We start from the raw sequence: 23,304 nt of genomic DNA on the forward strand, positions 1-23,304 counted from the left end.
TAGGTGGTTATAACTTATGTCTGTTCTTCAATGATTTTTTTAACTACAAGAGAGGCAAATACATTCTGGAGTTGAGATACTACAATTGCCTTTCCTTGATCTTTATATAAGATATAGCTTCCAAACAAAGAACCAAACAAGACAGAACTACTATTTAAATAGATTGGGTCTTCCCTTTTTCTCCTTCTCCTTTTCATTTCAAACTATTTTTCTATCTCAGATTAAAGTTAAAAATCAAATGAAAAAATATTTTGAAAACAAAATTATTTGACAGTAATGTCACCATAACAGCACTGATCTGATTAAAAATGGTATTGGTTTTCAGACCCAGAACTCCTGACAGTTTTGTATTTCAGTAATACAATGACTAGGACTGAGAGTTGCCTTCTACTTTAAGTTATAATCAGGCAGTATGCAATCTATTTGAAAAATGAGAAAGAATGTTCTCATTCAAGAAAGAGAAGACAAAATGTCTTGTGATTTACATAAGAAAATAATACCATGGAACAAGAGAAGCCATACATTGCCTAAAATGATGGATTTCCTTTTCCTTAAGCGTTTATACCTATGACATATAGGAGGAAGCCACAAGTGAACAATTAATACCAAATCTGTGTGTTGCAAGAATAAAATGATATAAAGAACTAGTTATTATAGTCTACAATTCAGAAACTTGCCCCAGTTTGGCAATCTGTGGTTCTTTATTGAAGCAGAAATGCTTATTACTCTTGAAAATTAGGCAAAGCTGGGCTTCTGACAACATTTAAAACCTGTACTAAGGAATATTAATTTCACAAGAGGTTCTCAGTAGGTTTCTTGCAGGTAAAACCTACATTTTTTCATCAGCTGCTTAAATGGAAGAAAGTACATTAACCAAAGTGTCAAGAATATTAAAAAAAATTTTCCAAGTTCCTAAAAATCCAAAATCAAACAAGCCAAACCAATAACAAATACTTATTCTCAGTAAATTTTCTGTGGGAAGGAAGTATTACTGAATATCTGTATCTTTGTGGGTTTCAAAAAGTAACTAATAATCAGACTGATTCTAATCTAAAACAAGGTGATAAATCAAAAGTCAGATCCTCAGTTGACTTAACACCAGTGCTATTTTCACTGATTTCTGTCAGGGCATTTTAGTTTCTGAGGACCTGTTTTCAAAAACCACTTTCATGAGTTACCTTAACATGATACACTAAGATACCATAAAACCAGTGCTTTCAACAAGAGAAATGCCTACAAAATACAAAATTATTCTCTATAGAAAAATAAAACAAAATAAACAATATTTACAATATTGCAACAATAAAAAAGAGTCACATTCCTGCATCTTTGAGAAATATTTTCACATCAACTTTTAGATATAGAAGCCAAACTTACTGAAGAAAGACTTGATTCTTCATGAATGCTTCCAAACAAATCTGGAGATGAAACATCAACTGAAAGACTGGGAATATTGTTTAAAAAGTAAGTATATACAAAAGTATAGTGCTTTTGATTATGTGATACATGGTGGATTCAATCAAAAGGAATGAAATGCAATCCTGTTTCAAACCCCCCCTTACACCAGATAACAAAGCAGTCCACGTTGTTCAGTTTTTCCAAGATGCCCACAAAGCCTGCAGGAGGAGCTTGGTAGTCTGATAGTAGTATTCTAGTTCCAGACCTTTCCTTTCCTTCCTAAAGCATTTATCTTTAATATAATTTCTCTGTTTTGCCAAAGATTCTGTTTTTACACCTATCTAGCCAATGGTCATCTGAATAGGAAGAAAAAGAAATTTCATTAAAACCAGAGTTAATTTGCCCTTTCCAATGCGTATTGTTATATCTGACAAGTCTCTGGCTTTTCACAAATGTTTGTAACTCCTGGAAGCTCAGGCTACTCTGACTTGATTTGGTCTCAAAAATAAAGGGCTCATAAGAATTTACTGAACAAACAACTTTCATGAATTTAGCAGAAGTACCAATATAATCATTAAAAAAATGGGAGGGAAGAAAAGAAAGGCAGGGGATGTTTCACCATGACTGGACATTCCTTGGTGACAAGTACAACTGATTCTATGTAAAGTCATGTCAAAACCAACACATCTGCTTCAACAGCAGCACACAACTTGTGTCACTGAAAAAACAGTATAAATAATGTAATATTAATAATCTTGTATGAACTTTATTACATGATGTCACACAAAATTTTGACATAAAAAGTACCTGCTCTTACTTCAAAGCATCACTATTCAGAGGCAAAAGTATTCACAAGAAATATGAAATACAGAAGGGATAAAACCACAGCCCTGGTGAAATGTAAGACTTGCACACACAATTGCAGAATACTACACATAAATCTAATTTCTTTTTACTTACTGTGATGTATCTATGTCACCATCAGGTTTGGTGCTCAGTTGTTCCAAACAATCTATAAAGCCCTAAGAAATAATAAAGCAAGATCTTAATTTTCTGCCAGAACCAAAAAACGTTTTCAAATTAACTTTTACTACACTCAATAGAAGCAGAGCAATTATTGTCACCTGGTTTTGTCTTAAACCTACAAAAATACAGTAACATTTAGCTACAGCTTTTGAATGCATATTTTATATTTTGCATGCATCATAGTGTACTAGTAGGAAAACATAGTAATTTTTAACCCTGGTAAGTAATTTTCATGATGCATGTTTAAAATTATGCAGTGATAATCTGCTGATTAGCATGGTTAACACTTTTTATGTGCTCAATCTGAACAGTGGATTCCAAGTACAAATTGCAGAAGCCTCACTATAGTCCTTTTGTTTCTTTGGCTCACCATTTCTTATTTGAGGAGACTTTTAAAATGGTTCAAAAACCTAAAGAATGCTATTACCAAAATTCAAATAAATTAAAAAAAAATCAGATATTGTTACAAAGAACACAGTTTTCTGCTAGAAATTAAAAGCCAGATCCTCAGCTGATGAAAACCAGCATTTCTCCTCTGACTGCAGTATATAGATGTTAGATGGCATCAGCTCAGGAAGCAACATTGTCAGTAAAATCATGAACAATCACATTCAGTAAAATACTTGAATATGTCATTTACTCTCTCAGGATTTGCCATCATTGGATTGAGCTAGTCAGCGTTTCCTACTTTTAAAGCCAAACATTTCTCAGAATCCCTGAGTGTACCACAAAAATAACAGAGTCATCAAACTTAAGCTACCTTTTGGGAGGAGGGTAAGGTACAACGCACGCATTTTTGATTGTCACTTGTGTTGACAATTTCATACTTCAAAGTGATCAAGATACCTGCATGATCCCAATGCTTAGCTGGCACACATCCTCCTGTGTTTTCTGCTGCTGGAAAACCTGAGGATGCAAGCATATTATTTCAGCAGAACAACCTCACATGGCCTTATTTTCAAGGAAGACCTGAGTAACTTATCCCTAAAGAGATGACACAATTAAAGGAATGGCTGCTGGGACACTGTTTTCTTATGGATCAATTCCAATTTTTCTCCATCCCGAATTTTGGAGAGACAATACAAGTCCCAGTAAACAGTTTGATAAGTATGAGGAGGTAACACAGTAAAAGGAAGGAAATCCTAGCACATGTGGTATGAGTCATTGTTGGTTAATGGAATGGCAGCAAAAGCTTCCATGATATTTCAAGGTCTTCACATTCTAAAAAGAAGGATTCATCATGCAGGTGAATTCAGTGCAGATTCTTTTGAATAATTTTTATTAAGAAAACAGACCAGCTAGTCAGAAAGATTAATATAAATGAGGAGAGAATCTATACATAGGGCCCCAAGGGAGTTTGGAAAAGTGTTAAACTCCCCTAGAAAGGAACATCAATGTTTCAATCAATCAGGGCCTCAAGGTACTGAGTAGATTGGGAAAAAAAAACTAAGTTCATCAAGTAATTTGGATCTAACACTGAGTGAAGAGTAACTCCTAGGAATGGCCTCTCCCTTTTTTATTTTAGATGTAATGTCTACTGCTATCTGAATAGTGCATGAGTAGCATTTTTTTTTCCCAGAGGAACAGCTTCAAGGATTTAAATACAGGTTCCACCCGCCCCATAAACACAAATTACCCTTAAAAAAGGAAGCACAATCAGAAGTCTAAAAGCTAGCACAAGTGAAAAGGTGTACATGGGAAACAAATACAGAGGAAAGTTACACCCTTGGAGTATTCTCTGAAAGTTCTTCTCATGTAAATAACTATTGGGTTTCAGAAGAAGAATAAAAATGAAAACATAAATCAAAACTTACACTGGCTTCTCCAGGTTTGCAGTCCAACACAGTTTTAAGAGATTGCAAGGAACGAATAATGCACTGTTCAAACTGGGATGGCTGAAAGTCAAATGAGTTGTTAGCTGTAGATAAGCACATTAAATATACACTACACAAACAGATAAAAACTTACAAGGTGTATGGTAAGCTCTTTATTTCCAAATTATCCCAAATAAAGGGTGGAAGGGGGGAAAAAAAAATCAGACTTCATGTGTTACCAGAGGATCCTTTCATAATGATGTGCTTTTGTATGTAAATTATCTACAGAATTATTACCATAGATCAATGTACATTTTTTCCTCTGAACGAGAGACTTTTATACCAAAGAGCCTCGTATAAAAGGCTTAGTAAAGATATTTAGAGCTTTTCGTGGTAGCATTGCAGATGCCTGCTGACACACTCCCTCCTCTACTCCTTGATCCAAGATGGAATAGAATTTCACCTGGGACGTCCAATATTTCTGCACTGTATTTCAGCAAAAGGTTTCTAAAAAAACCAGACCGAAGTTTGTTTCAAATGGAACAAAAAATAGTTTGAGGGGCTGTTGTTACCTTCAGGTTTCCAAACCTGAAATTTGAGTGTCTGCATAACATGCATCAATTTCATCCTGAAAGTGCAAGCAAGTTCACAGCAGAGTAATTAGTCACCTTTTCCTTGTCTTTCTTCTCTGATAAGCCACACTTAATTTTTTTTATGCATCTGTCTGCTGGTATTGGGCAGGAACCTATTGTGCAGGGCAAAATGAAGCAGTCACTGCTCCATAAAAGCGAAACATCATCTTACTGGATTTGGGTAAAGAAGTGGACAAAAATATTTTCAAGTCCTGTAAAGCTGCTTTTCATTCAGTGGATAGTTTATGGCATGCCACCATGCCATAGGCTTAGGAATAACTTTTATATTATTTACTTTAGGCTTAGGAGTAACTTTTATTTCTGTAAATGATGGAGGTGGATAGGAAAACTGATGCTCACAAGGCAAAATGAAAATCATGAAAAAGCCACTAAGAAAATCTGTATTTAGTATTTTTAGATCCCTTAAAAGAAGGCCAGCAGTAAAGTGCTGCTCTTGGGTTTTCACTTCCACATTATAAAATATCACATCTCAGGAGAGGAAAGTTGTTTAGATATATGATTCTTTGGATATTAGGAAGCTGAAAAAAAAAAAAACCCAACAACTGCGTTCTGTATCTCACTGTATCTTTTACCTGGAATATAAATGCTAGAGAGTTCTTCAACCTTTCCTACAAACTTAAAATACAGTTTCTACCTCAAGCCTAAAATGTCCCCAAAGAGACTGCCTGGTCCTTTTTTACACTGGTTAACCTTTGCTCTAATATTACTCCAATGAACTATACTTTAGTAGGTACACAGTCTCTCTATGACAAAACACAGTCAGCTTCCACCATTAAAATTTGGCATGTTTCAACCATGGCCTCAAAAGGTATCTAGTGAAGTACAGTATACAAGGAATGAATGGGTGATTTCAAAGCACAAAAATTACTTGAGCAGTTCTTTAATAAAGATGGGTTAGGCTACAGCACAAGCATAAAGAAACAACACTTCTGTGAAAGAACCTTCCCCCTGCCTTCATTCAGCAGATAAACACAGTGAAAAACAGAAAAGTTAAGGGACTTGCCCATAGCAGCAGCAATTGAAATCAAGACCAGAAGCCGTAAATCTGGTTATAGTACTACAATTGATAACAACACTCCTTCCTACGGTATGCATATTGTGACTGCTTGATGTCCTCCTACTCAACTTCAAACACATATTTATAGAAGCAAATAAGAAGAACTAAAAAAGTCTGTGGAGCATTCCCTCAGATAACATACACAAAGGAACTGTCCCTCCCACAGGCCTTTTCTGCTTTCACAGATTGTATTTAAGTCACACCTACAACACGCTTGCTGTGTTTTAGGCATTACTCATTACTGTTTATTTCCAGAAAGCATCTCACTAATTTATCTGAATTTGGTTTCAAGTCATTGGTTGTTTGCATGTAGGCAATATCCTAAATTAGTTGCTTTTCAGTTCAATTTCTCATTATAACATATAAGTGACCTATTTATTCAGCTACAAACCAATTCCATGGTAGTGTGCCTACTAAGTTATGAAGCATTTTGATGTGAACTGAACTTGTGACCTCAAGTATGACTTTTTACTCCAGTAAACCATTCAAAGAGGTAACCATTCAAACAATTAAAAAAAAAATTAGTGTCACATATTTTCTTATTTTAATACAACTACAGACACAACTATGCACACACAGATAAAGTCCAAAGTAATTTAAATTTTGGAGAATGCAGAAATCAGTTTCATTACACATGCAGAAGAAAGAAAAAAAAACAGCAACAGAAGTGCCTACAAGACACCAAGTATACCCACCAACGATGTCAAACCTTCATTGTCAACAACCCAGTCCTCCTTTTCAGCTAATCTCTTTATATCTGTAGGACAGAATAATAGGGGAAACACGGGATGGGCGGGTGGGGAGAGAAGGTATAAATTTTAATTATTAAAAACTCCTTGAACTTGAAAAGAAACCACAGACACTGGAACTGCAATGACTAGGCATACAAGCAAATAGCACTACAAGCTTCAAAGCCTTCAGTACTCTCAAATGACTAAGAATGGAACTCACACATGGTGTGCTGCTGACACCACACACAGAAGCACATCTATGATACATGGCAGGAATTGTATGAAGCACATCGTTTACTGGAAAGCTTAGAATTAAAGGAATATTGCAAAGGCTTTGGGTTTGCTTTTGTTTTGTAAATTTTTAATCACAGTATAAAATACTCCAACTAAGAATCTAAGCCTGTAACACTCCAGCTCTTAATTTAAAATGAAAGAAAAACTGCCTAACACTGTAGCAAGGACAGAAAGGACAGCATATAATTAATATTCAGAAAAGAAGCACAGGGTCCCCACTCAGGGTCAAGGATCCATGGTGCTAGATTTTCCTCAAAAGTACATGAACAAATATGCAAAAAGCACTCTCTCACACTACCCAGAAAGTGTTAACTTATACAGGCTTACTATCTAACTATTTATTGGGATGTGAATCCAAAACTTATGCACTATAAAATCACAATTCTTCTATGGATGGCGTGCATCATGCATCATCACTGTGTTTTGGGCTTAATTGAAGTGCAAACAGAACAAAGATGACCTGTGTGCAGTTTGCGGGGCTTTGACATACAGTTTTCCCACACAGAAATTGCTCATCAGAAGTGCCTGCATATCATGAAACTCCCTTTTAAATGAACATAATTTCAGTGAATTACCATCTCTTCTAAAAATCCAAGAAAAGAGGATAACCAATGCATGCTAAAAGTTATCTTCAAAATCTTACTGCTTTCTGTAGCTAAATGAAGAAGTTTAGTTATAGTGTCATACTCTGCAACTCTCACACAAGTATAGGCTCAATGAGGATAAAAGGCATTAAGGGATTGTGTAGAATAATGACTCTGTCCACTTTACTACTTAATTCAATTGATATTCTACTAAGGGTTTAGATTGCACTGGTCAGCCTTTACATGTTTTTGTGGCTGCTCACTTTTGCATTCTGTTCTTAGCTAAAACAAATATAAAACCCACCAAATTTTTTTCTCATATTTCACTGCTCATCAAATTCCAGTCAAATACATTCATGTAAACTCCCTGTCTAGTCTGGCATTCACATAATTTGTCTTTCATGACCTTTATGACCAGTGACCACATACAGAAGGGAAAGAACACAGACTGCCTCTCAGGGCCAGTGTGTGTACATGGTGTTTATCAGAAGACAACAAAAAAGCTCCTGTGTGTGGGCAGGTTTATCGTATTTGAAAAGCTAAAGTGCTCTAATGAATATTTTAACTATATCTGAATATTTTAACTACATCTGAATGCCTTTACCAACTTACAACATGCAGTAAGAGATGAGACTGAAGTTTGTATCAGCACTTTAGTCATATTTCAGAGTTATTAGAGAGGTGAAATTGCAGTCGAGGAGGAGCCTTTTTGACTTACATATTGCTCCTTCTGAGATACATCTACACAGCTCCATAAGAATATCCATTACCTGTACTTTCACTTGTTCCCCAATAATAAGAGTTTTTTCAAGGGCCCAATTAACCTGGTCATATGCAGAAAAAAATCCCCACTATCTTAAATACATTCCAGAAGTACAATTTTCTTTAGTAAGCAAAGAATAAAAAGAAGGGGCCCACAGATAAGGTATGCAATGCAACAGTACAGAAAGAGAGTTATGATACAAGAAGGCATCTTTCCTCCTGCTTGATGCTACAGCTAGCACACAGAACTGCTTCACCGATAGGGGATGGAAGCAGCGGCTGAGGAAGGCTGCTGTTATGGCTAGACAAAAGAGAGTTACATTATCCTGCCAATAACACATACCACCATCCCTAGGGGTCTGCTTTCTTTTAATTCAAGAAAGAAAAGTATGAACTGCTTGTATTAATAACTAAGGTGCAGATTACCACAAGAATTTTTCCTACACAGAATATGTGGCCAATTACCAGAACATGCGGAGCAGAAACTCTGCATGCGAACAAAGAACTGGGCTATTGCCTTGGTGCAACAAGTAGGTAAAAGCAGTAAAACAACAGATCTTTTTTCATCATTGGCCACATATTTGAGCTCTCTGCACTGTGCTGGAGAAGCTAGGTAGGTAGCTCAGAGATTGGATAAGCTGAGGACTGTCAAGAAAATGGCTGAGAGCGAAATACTTCCTTCCTTTGAAACAGCAGGACATCTGAGGACTCCCTCACAGTTCCCAGACAGAAGAAGTCTGTCCAATAAGATCATCCTCATGTCACAATTAAAAGGAAAAAAATCTCTTACACCATTAAGGAAAAACAATTGAACTCAATTGTGCTAAGGGCTGAAAAGCAAAAAAGACTTTCTCATACTTTATGTGAAATCTGAAATAGTGACAATACTAGACAGAGTTTTAAGGACACAAGACAATGTATAAACTTGTTCAGCCAGCTCACTTGATATTAATGCAGAAAAAAAAAGTTAATTGTGAAATGGGATTTACTAAAACAAGAGCCAAGAATGCAATTCATATCAATATTGTAACAAATAAACCATAAATAACTAATGATTTTTTGTCACCAAAGTTTTACAAACTTGCTTGATATAGCCACCTTTGCTTGGCATACTTAAGCCTAGAGTAAAACTCTTAGCCTACATAGAATCATATGCCAAAGATTAAAAGTGACTAAATTGCAATATTAAAAAGCCATCATTTTTTTTTTTTAACATTTAGGGTAAGTAGTCTTTTGGAAAAAAATCCCATGACCCTGCTAAGAGAATAGTAGATCAATCTGCCCCAATTTTAGGAGAGACATTTATTTCTAGGAGATCTACTTAACTGAAACTTAAGTTTCAGAGTTGAATACAAGACAGCAAGAAGAATGGCCTCTGATGGTACAGAGTCACATTAGATTTAGAGAATGGTACTGGTCTTCACAATCCAGACATTTACGGCAAAAGTTGTGTATACAGCAAGAAACCCTGGGGATTACAATGTTAGTAAAAAGCCCTGGAAACCACATAACTAATAAAAATGGCTGTGGATTGTTTTTTTGAGTTTTCTTTTTGTCCTTGGGGGTGGGACACTGCTTATTTAATTCTTCATGTTACAGAAAACCTCAAGAAAGAAAATAAACTCTATTTCCAACACGGAAAAGCTGCATCGTGAAATAAATCATTTGCATTGTAGAACTGTCTCAACCCAAAAGAAACAAGGCTAACCTTCTCTTATTTATTACACTGAGGGAAGAAAATACTCATTACTTATTTCTGGCAGAAAAATGAAGTATTTGAGTAACCCTTGCGAGAGATTACAGAATCAGATGAATGAACTGGCACTGCAACACCTGTAACAAACACAGTTGTCTATCGAACCATGGTGTGGCCTCATTAGGGGCACAAAGAATGACAGCAAGCAAGGGGACCTGCAGCCTTCTATTACCTTCAGCTGTGTGTTGTAAGGTCACGATAATGCAACGTACACGAAGGTCCAGAATAAGATCCTGGATGATCTGAAGCATGTCATTGGGTATCTCAAGTGCAGTAAGAGACTCAGAACTAAGCCTAGAAAATAAATAAAGTTAGGTGGAAGTGTAAATCTGAAGGTTTTTTAAGCTGATATGACTACATTGAATTTTTCAGACATTTTCTGCACATATATAGATACAACAGCTCCATTCTCAGTCTATCTTTGAAAATGAATGATCCCATTCTGAGAAGATTAATTATTTATTTAAATAAGAAGATTGTAAATGAAGATTTATTTTTCTCTAAGATGACAATAATGTCATCACAGCAACATGCCACCATATAATGACAGGATGGGGTACAAGAGAAAGACTGTGCTACCACCTGTGTGATACACACAAATATGTATGTGTGGTATCAGCTGTGGGAGACATACAAAGGAGTAGAAAAATTAAGATCACACAGATGTAACGACAACTCCTTGTTATCTAATGCTGTGAGTTCTATCACTCTTAAATACAAGCAGAAAACAGTAAATCATTTGTGAGATGACAGAAAAGAGTAAAATTCTATCACGTGCTTCAAAATGACTTTTAGTTATGAACTGTGAAAATAAGGCTTAAGCTATTACATAACTTTGCAACAAATAAAGGTCTTAGGCAATGTGTAGACTCCTCTTGGGAACAGCCCACCTTCATCACTAGTGAGTCACAAGAATTTCGTCAGACTGTCAAAGTGTGGGGGCTTGAAAATTAACCTACTTGCAGCACTTGCATAAGCTTCTGACCTGGTCACAACCGATCCATACTCTATGATGACATGTTCCATTCCTCTTCTCCAGATGCCCCTTTTATTCTCTACATTTGATCACTTTGCAGTAAAGTCTAGCCCACTTTGCTCAAGTGCCATCACTAAGAAAACAAGGTGGGAAAAGGAGTAGGAGGGAGAGAGGATTTCCCCAGCTCTCAGTTCAGTTGTTCATTACAAGTGTAGTGCCCGGAAAGCAAAAGGAGATTCTCTGAAAAAGAGTCTTCATGTAGTCTGTAGCCTCAGCCTGGATCTTATCTCAGATGGCAGGAGCACAGCTAAACTTTAGAGAATCATTGCTTACATTTCCAAGCCAGTATTACAGATGTCCAAGTGCTAAAGTCTAGAATTTTATAATTTGAGGGAAACTCATGGCTTGCTTCTGATAAAAGGGCAACACTGGTGCCCCTTTATATCTTTTCATCAAGTCAGTTCCTTCTTAAATTGAAAACATTCCATAAAAGTCAGCCAGAATAATAAACTTCACATGGAAATATTTTTCTAAGTGGTTAGAGTACAGATAATTTAAGTGACAACAGAGTGACAGAAAGTGTCAAACAGACTTGACAACAGGTGTGTATCACCCCATCTGCGCTAATAATATCTATACATGATTATACCCCTTTCTTTTCTTCATCTGTGCTTTGCCTGTTACCTGCTTTGAAAACTCAAGATAAAAAGTACAGTATCATACCCAGGTATTACTCAAAAGGAGCAGTTACTTTTCAAAAGGTAATGACAATTCTTGTAGGCCCCACAGACAAATGCAAGCAAATTTTGTAAATTAGTGAGTCATTTTGCAATTAATTACATCATTTTAGTTTTATAAAAAAATATATTTTATAAAAAAAATATAAGCTGAATGACATTATAAGCAGGAATATCACCTTCCATTAAACAACTGTAATAGTAAATTGTGATCTAAGAATAACTACAGTTAAAAACATGATATTTTCAGCCATTTTGGCAAAGATAGGAAGACTTGTAGAAAATGCAGCAAATAATTGCTTTATACCCTAAATAATTAAATCATGTTTCATTCAGTGAGTGCCTATGCTCTATGCTGTGTCAGGCAAATATTTTGTTCAACCTTTTTCATAAGATGCTAAGGGAAAAAATGAATATATTATTATGTAATAACACTATACCATGAGACATTGATAATTATGCACATAGAATCCTAAATCTGACATAAGCAATTTCTTTTGCAATCCCATTTTTGAAAATGTTAACATTCTCAAAATTCAGGATATTTAACACTATGAACAAAACATTTTGTCTTAAAGCACACATATTCCATTAATAGAATGATTTTATGGGTCCAGAGATGCATTTACCTTACAGTCTGGATAACATGTGTTAGCCACTGGCCAGAAAGTTCAGATTTCATCTCCCAGCCACCATACTGTCTTAATTCTCCTTCTCTGAGGCTGAATGGAAGCAAGGCTCCACGTATAAGTTTTACCAGAGAGTGCATAACTTCCTGAATCATTTTCTGCATCAGAAGAAGAGGAAGAAAAATCAATGAAAAATCTCTACTAAGATGCTTAAGCAGCCACGTACCTGCTATATACAACAGGTAGAAATGTTAGATTTACAGGGCCTCCATATAGTAGAGAAGGGAGGAAAAGGAGGTATGAGGGTACACAAATTATTTTGGAAATCTTATTTTTCAAGGTGACACTAAAGTATCTTGCCATGAAGAACAAATAAAAGAAATCAGGGTTCTCCCTACCACATCTCCCCCAACTACTTACCTTGAAATCATTTTGTCTTTGCCTAGCATTTTTCTTCGATCTTTCCATTTGGCCAGATTTTTCAGCAGTCTTGTGAAAATGAGAAAATTGAAAAGTGTAAGTATCTTATAACCACTGTTAAAATAATTCTGAAAAAGGGGGTTTCAAAGTGAAGAAGTGAAAACGATGAGTTTATGATGTAATTATAAAAATGAACTCAGGGTATTTCAGTAAGCAAAGACTACATATATATATCTCTCAATAAACTCAACTTACTGTAGATAAGTACCCTTATGTTTAACTCTGAGGAAAAATATGTGCTTAAGACAGTCAGAGACAAGAATAAGAGTAGCTCAAACAGTACAAACTTCCTGAGGTTAAAGTTTTCTCACTGCAGTGTTAGTGAGACCTAAAACATATATAGTCAATTTGTCCAACAAGTTTACATGAAGAAACTGTATTTTTTTAGCATGGAAGCTGACCAGAGAAAGACATCAATGTGAAGTGGGAGACAAATTTTGGAAGGAAGGCAATTTGGAAATTCATGATGTAAGGGGGGGGTTTGCAGGGTTTTTGTTTGGTTTAGGAACAGTATTTTGTTACAATGCTCTTTAAACAGTTCAACTAATTGTAAAAGAGACTGCAGAATAAGCAGCACCTTTATTGTCAGTTCTTTGAGAACAGAGGAACATGAGTACACTTTGCATGAGACAGTTACAGTTGCAGAAAAACATGATTTGACTAATAGTCTTCCTGTTTGTAGTTCTACCCTTCTGTGAAGAGTACCGACATCTCAGTACAGTAAATTACATTGAAAAAGTTATTTCAAATCCTGGGTGAAGTGCAGACGTCGAATTTGATACTTAGAAAATCTCCTATTTTATGTTTGTACAGCAACATCTACTGGACAAGAAGTGCAATAACATGACAGAAGTGTCCTCAAAGACAATCAGTTTGCTTTCAAATGATTTGTTTGAAATGCTGTGTTTTTCAAAATCCTTCTTTAGTTAAAGCATTTAAGATTTTTTAAAATGAAATAAATAATTCGAAGTGAGCAAAAATTAGAGAAAAATCAAACTGCTTAGTTTTGGAAAATACATAGCTATAAAACTCTTGTATGCCAGAGCTCTGAATTATACCATTTCAGACAAGGAGAACAACCTTCAAATTATTGCTGCATTTAACTCCTACTTCTCTCTTCTAAAGCATTAAAAAGAAAAAAAGTTGTATTCCTTGAAACTTCAGATAGCAACTTTAAATTCACACTGGTTTACAGGTGGATAAAACAGAGTAATTCATAGATCCTTGATACAAATTTTTTTTTTTTCAGTGGTTTTGCTGAAGACCAATCTTAAACCTTTCCTGCACAGACAGACCAAAACTATCTTGTGGTAAGATCAACGGTTACTACTCACATTTGTGACTTCACCTAGAGTGATTCAAAGAACTCAACTTTTCAAACTGTTGAAATACCACACACATCTTAACTGACAATATTTTAAGGCATACAGCTAATCTTTCAGAGCTAAAAAGAAACCCCTCCCTGCCAAAATCCTACAAACTGAACAACATAAAATACATCTTGAAATACATATGTGGAGATTGTCTTTCCACATTTTTTAAATGTCTTGAAGACTTAAATAAGCTAACTGAAATAACCCTGTATACAATTTTTTATAGGATCTTAAAAAAATATTAGCAATTGCCTTGCTTCCTGAATGATGATATATACCATGCAACATGGTAAAAGAATTTTCTTTGTGGACAATTAAAATTTGTACTGTTTCTGACAGCAAAACACAAACTTTCAGTCTTGAATGTACTGTGATGACAGATATTCTAAGGTGCTCTAGAAGTCTTCCAGCTTATCCTACCCCCTCCTCGCACTCATGCTCAATTGACTGTGGCATGCAGAGCACACAGGAGGAATGGATTCCTCCCTATCTCCCCAAGAACTTGTGGGGCTTCTGTAAGGATCAAAGGAGTGGAAGAAATCAAATGCATGGGGGGTTAATTTCTCAGAGGTTCAGAATTAGGCCCAGACATAGAAGAGCATATGTACCTTACAGACTAACAACAAAACTACCTCTTCTGTTTCTTTAATACATTGAAAAAATGTTTTGTTCAGGCAAGACAGAAGATCACTACATTTTCCACTTGCAGTCATGTTCATGAGCAGGATTTCTTAACCTTGCTTACAGTTCAAGTCTATGTTTCTCTAGAAACTGCTTTATATTTCATTGTACACAGAAAAAAAAACCACAGTAAACTTAACAGGTGAATTTGTAAAGTTTAATTTTCAGCAGTACTGGTGTCAAGAAGAAAGGTTGTCATTTCCCTTATGAAATAAATTATTTTTGTGAAAGTCAACAGTACTAAGGTTTATTCTTGGTTTTACTTCCTTCACTGAACATTAGGTGTAAATGTAATTTCTTTCTTTTGCTTTTTATCATGTAAAATGAGGATCACACGTAGCATCTATTTCACTGAAGCTATAATGCTCTCTACATTGTGTTCAATATGTAAAGGGCTATAGCATCTATTAGCATCATCACATGAAAATAGTATATTGATTTATAAACAGTAGCAATAGATAGATAAATTAATTCTTTGGAAAATAAGAACATAAGCTTCCTAATGTTCTTTTTCAAAGGCTTTTGTTTTTCCTACTAAAGCAGCAATGAATAGTAGATAGATGTTATGACTTCAGAACTTAAACACAGCAGAACATAGTATACCGCTAATTAATTAATTTATAAAAAATTAATTTTGAAAGGTACCCTTTCAAAATCTGTTAAGAGTGTGCATATAAAAACAGCATGTGTCATAAATCATTACTTTTGCTTTTCCCCTTCTTCTTGCATTATCAGGATGATTTGGAAAAATCAGATCCTCTGAGCAAGAAGGAGTACTAGCACAGGTAGTTGCAGCTGACTAATCTTCCAGACTAGACTCCCTATAATGTGTCTGTGAATTCTGCTCAGTGCCTTGGTTATTTTGCAACTCTGCTCTTGAACCTAACCTCACTTCCAAATGCTTAAAACTCAAGAAATGAGTACTCCTTTTCCAAAGAAAGGAAGCAATATTTTTTCTGTATGACTCTGCCTTTTACATATCTCTACCCTTCATGAAATGTGTTATTTTTTCAGATCACCAGTGAAGGGCCAGCTATGAGTAAGAGGTGAAAGTACTCAGATATTATTGAGTCCAGCAACTGGAACACAGCCACAGCCACACACACAATCAGAATTTAAGGTAATTCTACTGTATGCTTACATTCTTTTAAAAAGAAAAATCTCTTACTAAAATTAAGTTGTTACTTCTACCAGTGAAATACAATACTTCAAATATAATCATTACAGACCTTTGTTACTTATAAGTTCTTTATATAGAAGAATCCATACCTCACTGAATAAGCTTCCATTCACATAGGAAACCCAGAGCTTCCAGAAGTTGGGCAGCTGACTTACAACAAGTTTTGTCAACTTTTCAACAAATACAACTTGCTGAGGAGCTTTGTTTCGCCAAGCTAAAAGGGGGAGAGGGGATGGAAAAAGCAACATTAACCATTTTAAAAATAACAAGAACGTACTACCAGTTTGCTGCTGCACTGTATTATACAAGTGACTACACAATATATATAAAACCTATTGTGTAAAAATAAAAAAATGTAAGCCCTAGTCCAAATATGTGTACACAATCTGTACACATAAAAGCTCTTTCTTCTCTTATATGCTTAGAAGGTGCCAGCACTATGACAGTATCTACAGAATAGTTCCCTTTGTGGGGGTATCTAAGGCACTTCAAAATCCATTCAGACAGTCTTCTGTCTTCAAACCACTCTAAAATGTAAGGTAACGTGAAAGTAACCAAGACATTAGAAAAGTTTCAAATGAAATCTTGGTAACAGATAACTTTTGCTCTGCAGTGGGTGAAAGGGGGTAAAGAGAAAGCTGAACAGAGGCAGATGTAGTCATTAACCCAGAAAATAAAGAAAACCTTGTGAAATACTCTTCCATAATTATCTATGTTCTCCATTGAAACCATCATGATTACAGTGGTTTAACAAAACAGGGTATCAGCACAACAGTGATAAGAGACTTGTATTTCACTTCAGGAACTACAGTCTGCTTTGGAACACTTGGACAAAGAAATCATATATTTTTTGAAAAAACCCCAAAACAAATCACCAAAGCCCCCAAAACACTTTAAAATGACATGTTTGTTGAGTTGGAGTTTTTTTATGTACAAACTCAGGTCTTGTATAAGTGATACATTTAAGAGTATGATATCAGCCTATGTTACACTGTGGAAATGCAGAAAAATGTTGCATGAAATAGCACTTTATCTACTCTGCTACAGAATGTTGCCTACACACAACAGGAATTCATGAGTTAGGCAAAAATAGCTGCCCAATAACACATTACATACTAGTAGGCTTCACCAGAGCCTCACTATTTTATTGTGCTGGTAGACAGTGTTGAATTTCCTTAAGTCCAGCGTGCCTTCAGCAGCTTCCTTTTGTTGAGGTGTGGATCACTTATTGCTCCACTTCTTTACTGGAGAATAGAACAGATACCCTACCCATTTCTTCTCATGGCCAAAAAGTTTCGGTATTTTGAATTAGTATTTGAAAATAAAATCATAATGGAAGCCCAAAATTTGGAAAGAGGGTCTGACATAACTCAAGTGCAACTGTGCTGAGAGTGATATATCTGTTCAGGAGTCATGAAAACATCAAAGTTCTACTAGAAAAGCTCCTAGTGTGGGCACAGATAAGATACTTTCACCAGCTTGGTTCATGACTGCCAGGTAACTGGTCTAGACTCAGTGGCAGAAAAACTTTCATTAACAAGCTGTGACTACGTCAGGAAGCTGTGCCAACAGAGCTACAACAGCAGAGGCTCTGGAACTTCTACAAACCCCAACTTCTAATGAAAAAATTCAGTTCCTTTGAGAAAACACTTCACCTTTGCCAAAAGCTCTAGCACCAATGCAAGGTTATAACCAGGGATGTCTGCTGGTAACTGGAAACATACTGGCAAGTTTTATTTCATGTATGAAATTCTTTTCCCCTCGAGGAAGCATATTTCAGGCTTAGTCCCAAGCCTGCACACAGCTCTTCAAATAAGCTACTGCACATCATTACATAAGGTTATGGCCATAAATTCAGGATATTTTTACTCTGTTACTAGAGAAAGCTCTAATCTATATTTTATTCCATTGATTTTATTATAATCTCTGCTATACTATTCTAAAGAGGAAACTAGAGCTATTGTCTATTCTTTACAGATTCTCATGAACATATGCTCAAGCAAGAGCTGAGTGTTACTTGAACACTGCAGTTTTGAATTCATAGTAATTTATTTAATCAATATCTTGGACAATCACTGTCAAACATATTGGAGGAATAAAACCCTCCAAACACACCCAATCACAAAAAAAGCCCAGAGATACAATTCCTTAAATTTACCAAAAACTAGAAAGATCCACAAATAAACCGAAGACACAACACAGCACATTTGGAATGGCAGCTCTTGCACAGGCATCCTAAACTGTAGGTTTGCTTTGTCTCTTCTCAGAGAAGAACAAGGATGGCAGAGTTATCAGTGGTCATGTGCACCTAAGCACCAAGGAACTCAACTCAGAGACACCTGTTATTGCGATGGATCATTAAAGCGCTCCAATTCTCCAGTTTCCCTTTGAATCTTGGTTTAAATTGGTGTCTGCAGGATATGCAAAACTTACTGAAATTTTACTTTTTTCAGTTTGTAAAAGGTAACAGATCCATAACTAAGACTTTAAAAGCAAAATAACTGAAGTGGAATTGTCAGCCATATATGCAATTAAGTCCCTGCTCATGCAAAAGAATTCAAACAACTTAAAAATAAACTGGGTTTTGGGTGTTGCTTGCTACAGTAAGTGTGGCATTCATATTATTGGATGGCATTCAAAAACAGCCAGCAATTTAGTTTTTTGCTTTTTAACAGTTGTTAACCACCTCCATGCAAGGCTTTAGGCTGAGAAATGACAAGGGTAACAATAAGACAGTTATTTCAGTAAGGAATTATCTATTCTGTGAAAAGCATGGTTTCTGTCTCCTGTGATGTCACCACTGAAAGATTCCTGAGAAGAAGTTGTTTGGACTAGGCTATTGATGACACAACACAGAAGGCCTCAGCAGGTTGTGGACACACAGACTGCTTGAGCTTCGTCAAACATTTTGTTTCCCTTTTTGGGTTTTAAGAATCAGACAGCCAGATACGGAAAGTCACAGAAAGTGCAATTGCAAGGAGAACCATCTTAGCAAACACACACAAAAGGTATAACAAGTAAAATGTAATAGACAGTAGGTGGCCATGCATGTAAGAGAAAAGATGTTGTAGAAAAAAATACTTTTACTACTTTATCTGCATTCTAAGAAGCAGACTTTGAACTTGAATTTCAATTTTATGAACTGCTCTTTGCTTGCAGAAAACATGGAGGACTTCTTCAGTAAGCAACAATGGTGTATAAGAAGAAAGAATTGTATTTCATAACAATCCAAAACAAACACACAGTATATGGGTTTTTGTTTGGGCTTTTTGACTACACCACACAGTGGACAGTGGGGCCTGCAGCAACTTTTTTTTGAAATAGAGCAGATGCCTACCATCATCACGGCCAGACTGAAAGCTGCTTCCCCTTTTCAGTGAAGCAGTTTGACTGAGATGGCCGATGGGCGATGGACGCACATCATTGTCCAGGTCCAGCATGGGGCTGTGGAGCAATGCACTGCCTGGGGAGAGGGGAAAAAACCCAAAAGTTAGAACAATTTTGCACATCAGTTGACGTGGAAGTACATGCTGCATGTGGAATTCTAATTTAACTCAGTGATACAAATGTTATCTTACAAAACCATTCTTAATCTTGCTTTATTTAGACTCCTTGTTCATCTGTATCAATGTTATTCAAAACCACCACTACTGACTCCTGTAGCAAAGTCAAAACCACAAGTACCATGGTGAAAATGCCATTCTTTGGACTGCAACTTTCTCTGTTAATAACTAATGCCCTACAATTAAAAAGTAAATTAACAAGTTGCTTGAAAGCTATGGATAAAAATGTATTTATGTCATTAGTGACATTGCCCATGCTTTTTTTTTCTGGTATATATCCTAAATACACTTTTCAACAGCAAAAGTTTCTTTTGTGTCTAGCTGAAGCAGTTAAAGGCAGAGTGTTCAACTATTACTTAGCTGTTTTGCCTCTGTGAAGTTCAGGTAGAGAGAATCCATCCATCAGGAATCAGAAGAACTAATGGCATGTTTCCTTTGTAAATGTCTTTATTTATACATAACTACAAACCCACAAAATATTTTCCACAAATTATTTTTTACTTTGGGTACCTGTCCACATGTAGCTCACTATTCACAAGTCTAAGCGAGGATCTAATATGATGGAGGTAGATATTTGGAGTCTAACATGCATTTTGAAAAACAACCATATAAGAAGAATAAGAGGATTATGATAATTTTTTAGTGCACTGTGACACTGTCAATAACTTTTTAAAAGTCTAAATTGCTGCTTCATGCATTTCACCCTATAGAGACATTTCTGAAAGTAGTCATCAAAAACTACTTCAGCATTGCTCAACTGAGCTGTAACAAGTAAACTTAAATCAATCAAAATTCCCAGAATTATAGAACATCCCAGGTTGGAAAGGATCTCAGAAGACCATTTAGTCCAACCTTTCATGGGAAAGGGAGTCAGGATGAGATTATCTAGCACTCTGTCCAGTTCACTGTTGAAAACCTCCAGTGATGGCAGCTTTACAATGTCACTGGGGAGCTTACTTCAGTGATTGATTGCTCTCAATGCAAAAAAATATTTTCTTATACTGAGATGAAACCATCCATGGTAATTAATCCTGAATTTAGTAGTGAGAATCCCAGCATTTGAGTTTATACTGTTGCTCTTTTCCATTGATACCTACATTCACTTAAAATAACAGGAAGGTCACAGAGGACGACCACCAGCTGTAACATTGAAATACTCAGATTCAGGAGTAACACAAAGCAAAAACTATTCAAAGCACACTTATTCAGGTGTCAGAGCAGCATGGCAGAAAAGATACACCTAATCCTTTTACTTCAACAGCTGGGGCTTAAAGAGCAATATAAAGTATTGTGAAACTTATCACAAACTTCCAATAGGTGACAGTATTGGGTTTTAGTTCATTTTGAAAGTTCTCTTATAATTCTTTAAAGGCTTTTAAGGAAATTTCCTATGGCTTTTCACAGCAGCATTATCATTACCAAAATAACTGTCAGTTCTTCCACTCATCATCTTACTGTTCATAGTATAAGACACATAAGTAAATTTGCTACACCATGCACAATTGTGATTGACACACTGTATTAACCGACTCAGTGAACTCAGCCTCCCTGTCTTCAGGCTGTGGTATGATTCTGTTCAGTACATAATTCCTACAGCACTTATGAAACACAACTCATCTTTATGAGAGCTTTAAAACTGATGAGTTTTCAGCAATATTGAATCTGCTGCAGTGATTTAAGCGTATTATCCACTATCACCACAGACAAGATCTACAGTCTGTAGATCTTGCTCAAGAGTTTGAACAAAATTTGTGGAAAGATTCTTCCTTTTGAAAGAACTAAAAATGCACAATAATGGGAAAGCAAAAACCCAAAGCTCTGCAGTAATCAGTATCCAGGAAAACAATCCAGCCATCTTACAGAATTAAGTAAAATCGAAACAAATTAATTCCTCTTCAGATTAAAAAAAACCAAAAAACTTCATTTCTTACAGAAATTCTACACTGACTGAAAAGAAAATTGTAGAAGACCCTGAGAAAATTTAAGTGTCTCACATAATTCCTGAGATTTCAGGAACATTTAAGTGAGATTGAACATATTTGCATTTTATTTGGGAAAAAAAAAAAGTATGTCAAGAAGGCTAAGTCAAAATTGTCACAGGCATTGCTATTTAAAACATATTTTTTTAAAAAATAAAAAAAACATTGGCAAGAGTGTAGCAGCATTATTTTCACAAAAAATACAACAAAAAAATTCCTCTGATCTCTCCGCATACAATTTAAGTTCTCAGATTTCAGACAGTGTGTTAATATAAGGAATGTCTTGTAAACAGATGGTCTCTAAATATGACAGTGCCAATTAAAGCTCAGAATTAAGAAAAACAGGCACTCACCAAAACACCTTAATGTGAATTAGCTCAATTAAAACCACTTGCTCGAGGTAACTGTATTGCTGCTGATGCACTAAGCCCATGCAGCCTGAATGGTTTATATATTCACCATGTAACAGAAAACATGTAAAGAATACTGTCTTGTTCCACCAGAAAAACCACATCATCAGTTTGCTGGCATACCAGGAAAAGAAAGTTTAACATGAACTAATTTCTTAATTGGTTGTCTAGCATTACAAGCAAGTATAACACAGCAGCAGGGAACTACAACAGCACATATACCCTCAGGACTAATAAACATCTGGACTACATTAGCAAAGCTGATCTTGCTCTCACCCTACCAGAAGATAGCGCATGAAGACTGCACACTAACACATAAATCTTGTAAAAAACAGTGAGAGCTAACTTACAAACAATTTTTCTTCTATCCCAACTTGTTCCCTCTCTGGAGCCAGCAGCTTAAATTTAGCAGCGTAATGCAATACAATGAATTAATAGTAGTATGGACTGCAGACAATAATATTTATAAAACTAAATAAACTAACCAAATACTAATTTACTGCCCACTCAGTATTTGATTTGTGTACTATTTTTACATTCCTAGATCCTGAATGTAGGACAGCAACAATTCAAAGTTTTGAGAAATTAACTTTTTACTGCGCTAACAGGTTTCAAGAAGCATAAACAACATGAAAAAAATATTCCCTGTAGATTTTTACTTTTAAAAAATACACTGCATCTTTGAAGCTACAAAAGTACTTTTTTCCAAAATACACCATCTACATGGAGCATTATCTGTGAGAGACTCCAGTGCCAAGAGTATATTTAACCAAGGAAACATAGGAAAAAAAAGTACATTATCTTCTCCAACCCAGCAAAAATGACAAAACAGAAGTATAATAAACGGCTTATTACATTTACAACTATATAATCATGAGAAGATCAAATATGAAGTTTTAAGGATCTCATACTGCTTTAATTTTATTTTTTAAAGGATTTTAGTGGGTGTCAACTTTTTGTGCCCAGATATTTTGAAGGTGCAGATTCAGAAGCTATGTGAAATAAAAATATTTCAGTGGTTTTGTTCACGGCTCTTCTGTTCTAGTGCAGTAAGATCTCACCAAAATAAGAATCTAAAGAACAAAGTAAAAGTACAATTATTTTTGATATTATTTCTCTAACTTTCTGTAAATCAAAAGCCACCTGCACTGACCCCTAACTGAAGGTTTATCATACTATAGGTTCCTACAGTACCAAACAAACAGTACAGTACAAACGTCA

The 23,304-nt window shown here is 35.6% G+C and overlaps 1 protein-coding gene across 1 annotated transcript in view; it reads right to left on the reverse strand.

The window, feature by feature from the left end:
• The window catches only part of EXOC2 (exocyst complex component 2), a 126,192-nt gene that overhangs the window by 40,509 nt on the left and 62,379 nt on the right, over positions 1-23,304 (reverse strand). The window contains exons 12-21 of the mRNA XM_059853528.1: positions 19,469-19,594; positions 16,221-16,345; positions 12,838-12,906; positions 12,418-12,575; positions 10,248-10,369; positions 6,644-6,705; positions 4,239-4,319; positions 3,271-3,330; positions 2,359-2,420; positions 1,378-1,444 (exon numbers count right to left, since the gene is read on the reverse strand). Coding sequence (XP_059709511.1) covers positions 1,378-1,444; positions 2,359-2,420; positions 3,271-3,330; positions 4,239-4,319; positions 6,644-6,705; positions 10,248-10,369; positions 12,418-12,575; positions 12,838-12,906; positions 16,221-16,345; positions 19,469-19,594 — 932 coding nt within the window. The remainder of the gene's footprint in view (positions 1-1,377; positions 1,445-2,358; positions 2,421-3,270; positions 3,331-4,238; positions 4,320-6,643; positions 6,706-10,247; positions 10,370-12,417; positions 12,576-12,837; positions 12,907-16,220; positions 16,346-19,468; positions 19,595-23,304) is intronic.

The sequence above is a fragment of the Haemorhous mexicanus genome, chromosome 1 (genome assembly GCF_027477595.1).
Source record: "Haemorhous mexicanus isolate bHaeMex1 chromosome 1, bHaeMex1.pri, whole genome shotgun sequence".
In the NCBI taxonomy this organism is placed as follows: Eukaryota; Metazoa; Chordata; class Aves; order Passeriformes; family Fringillidae; genus Haemorhous; species Haemorhous mexicanus.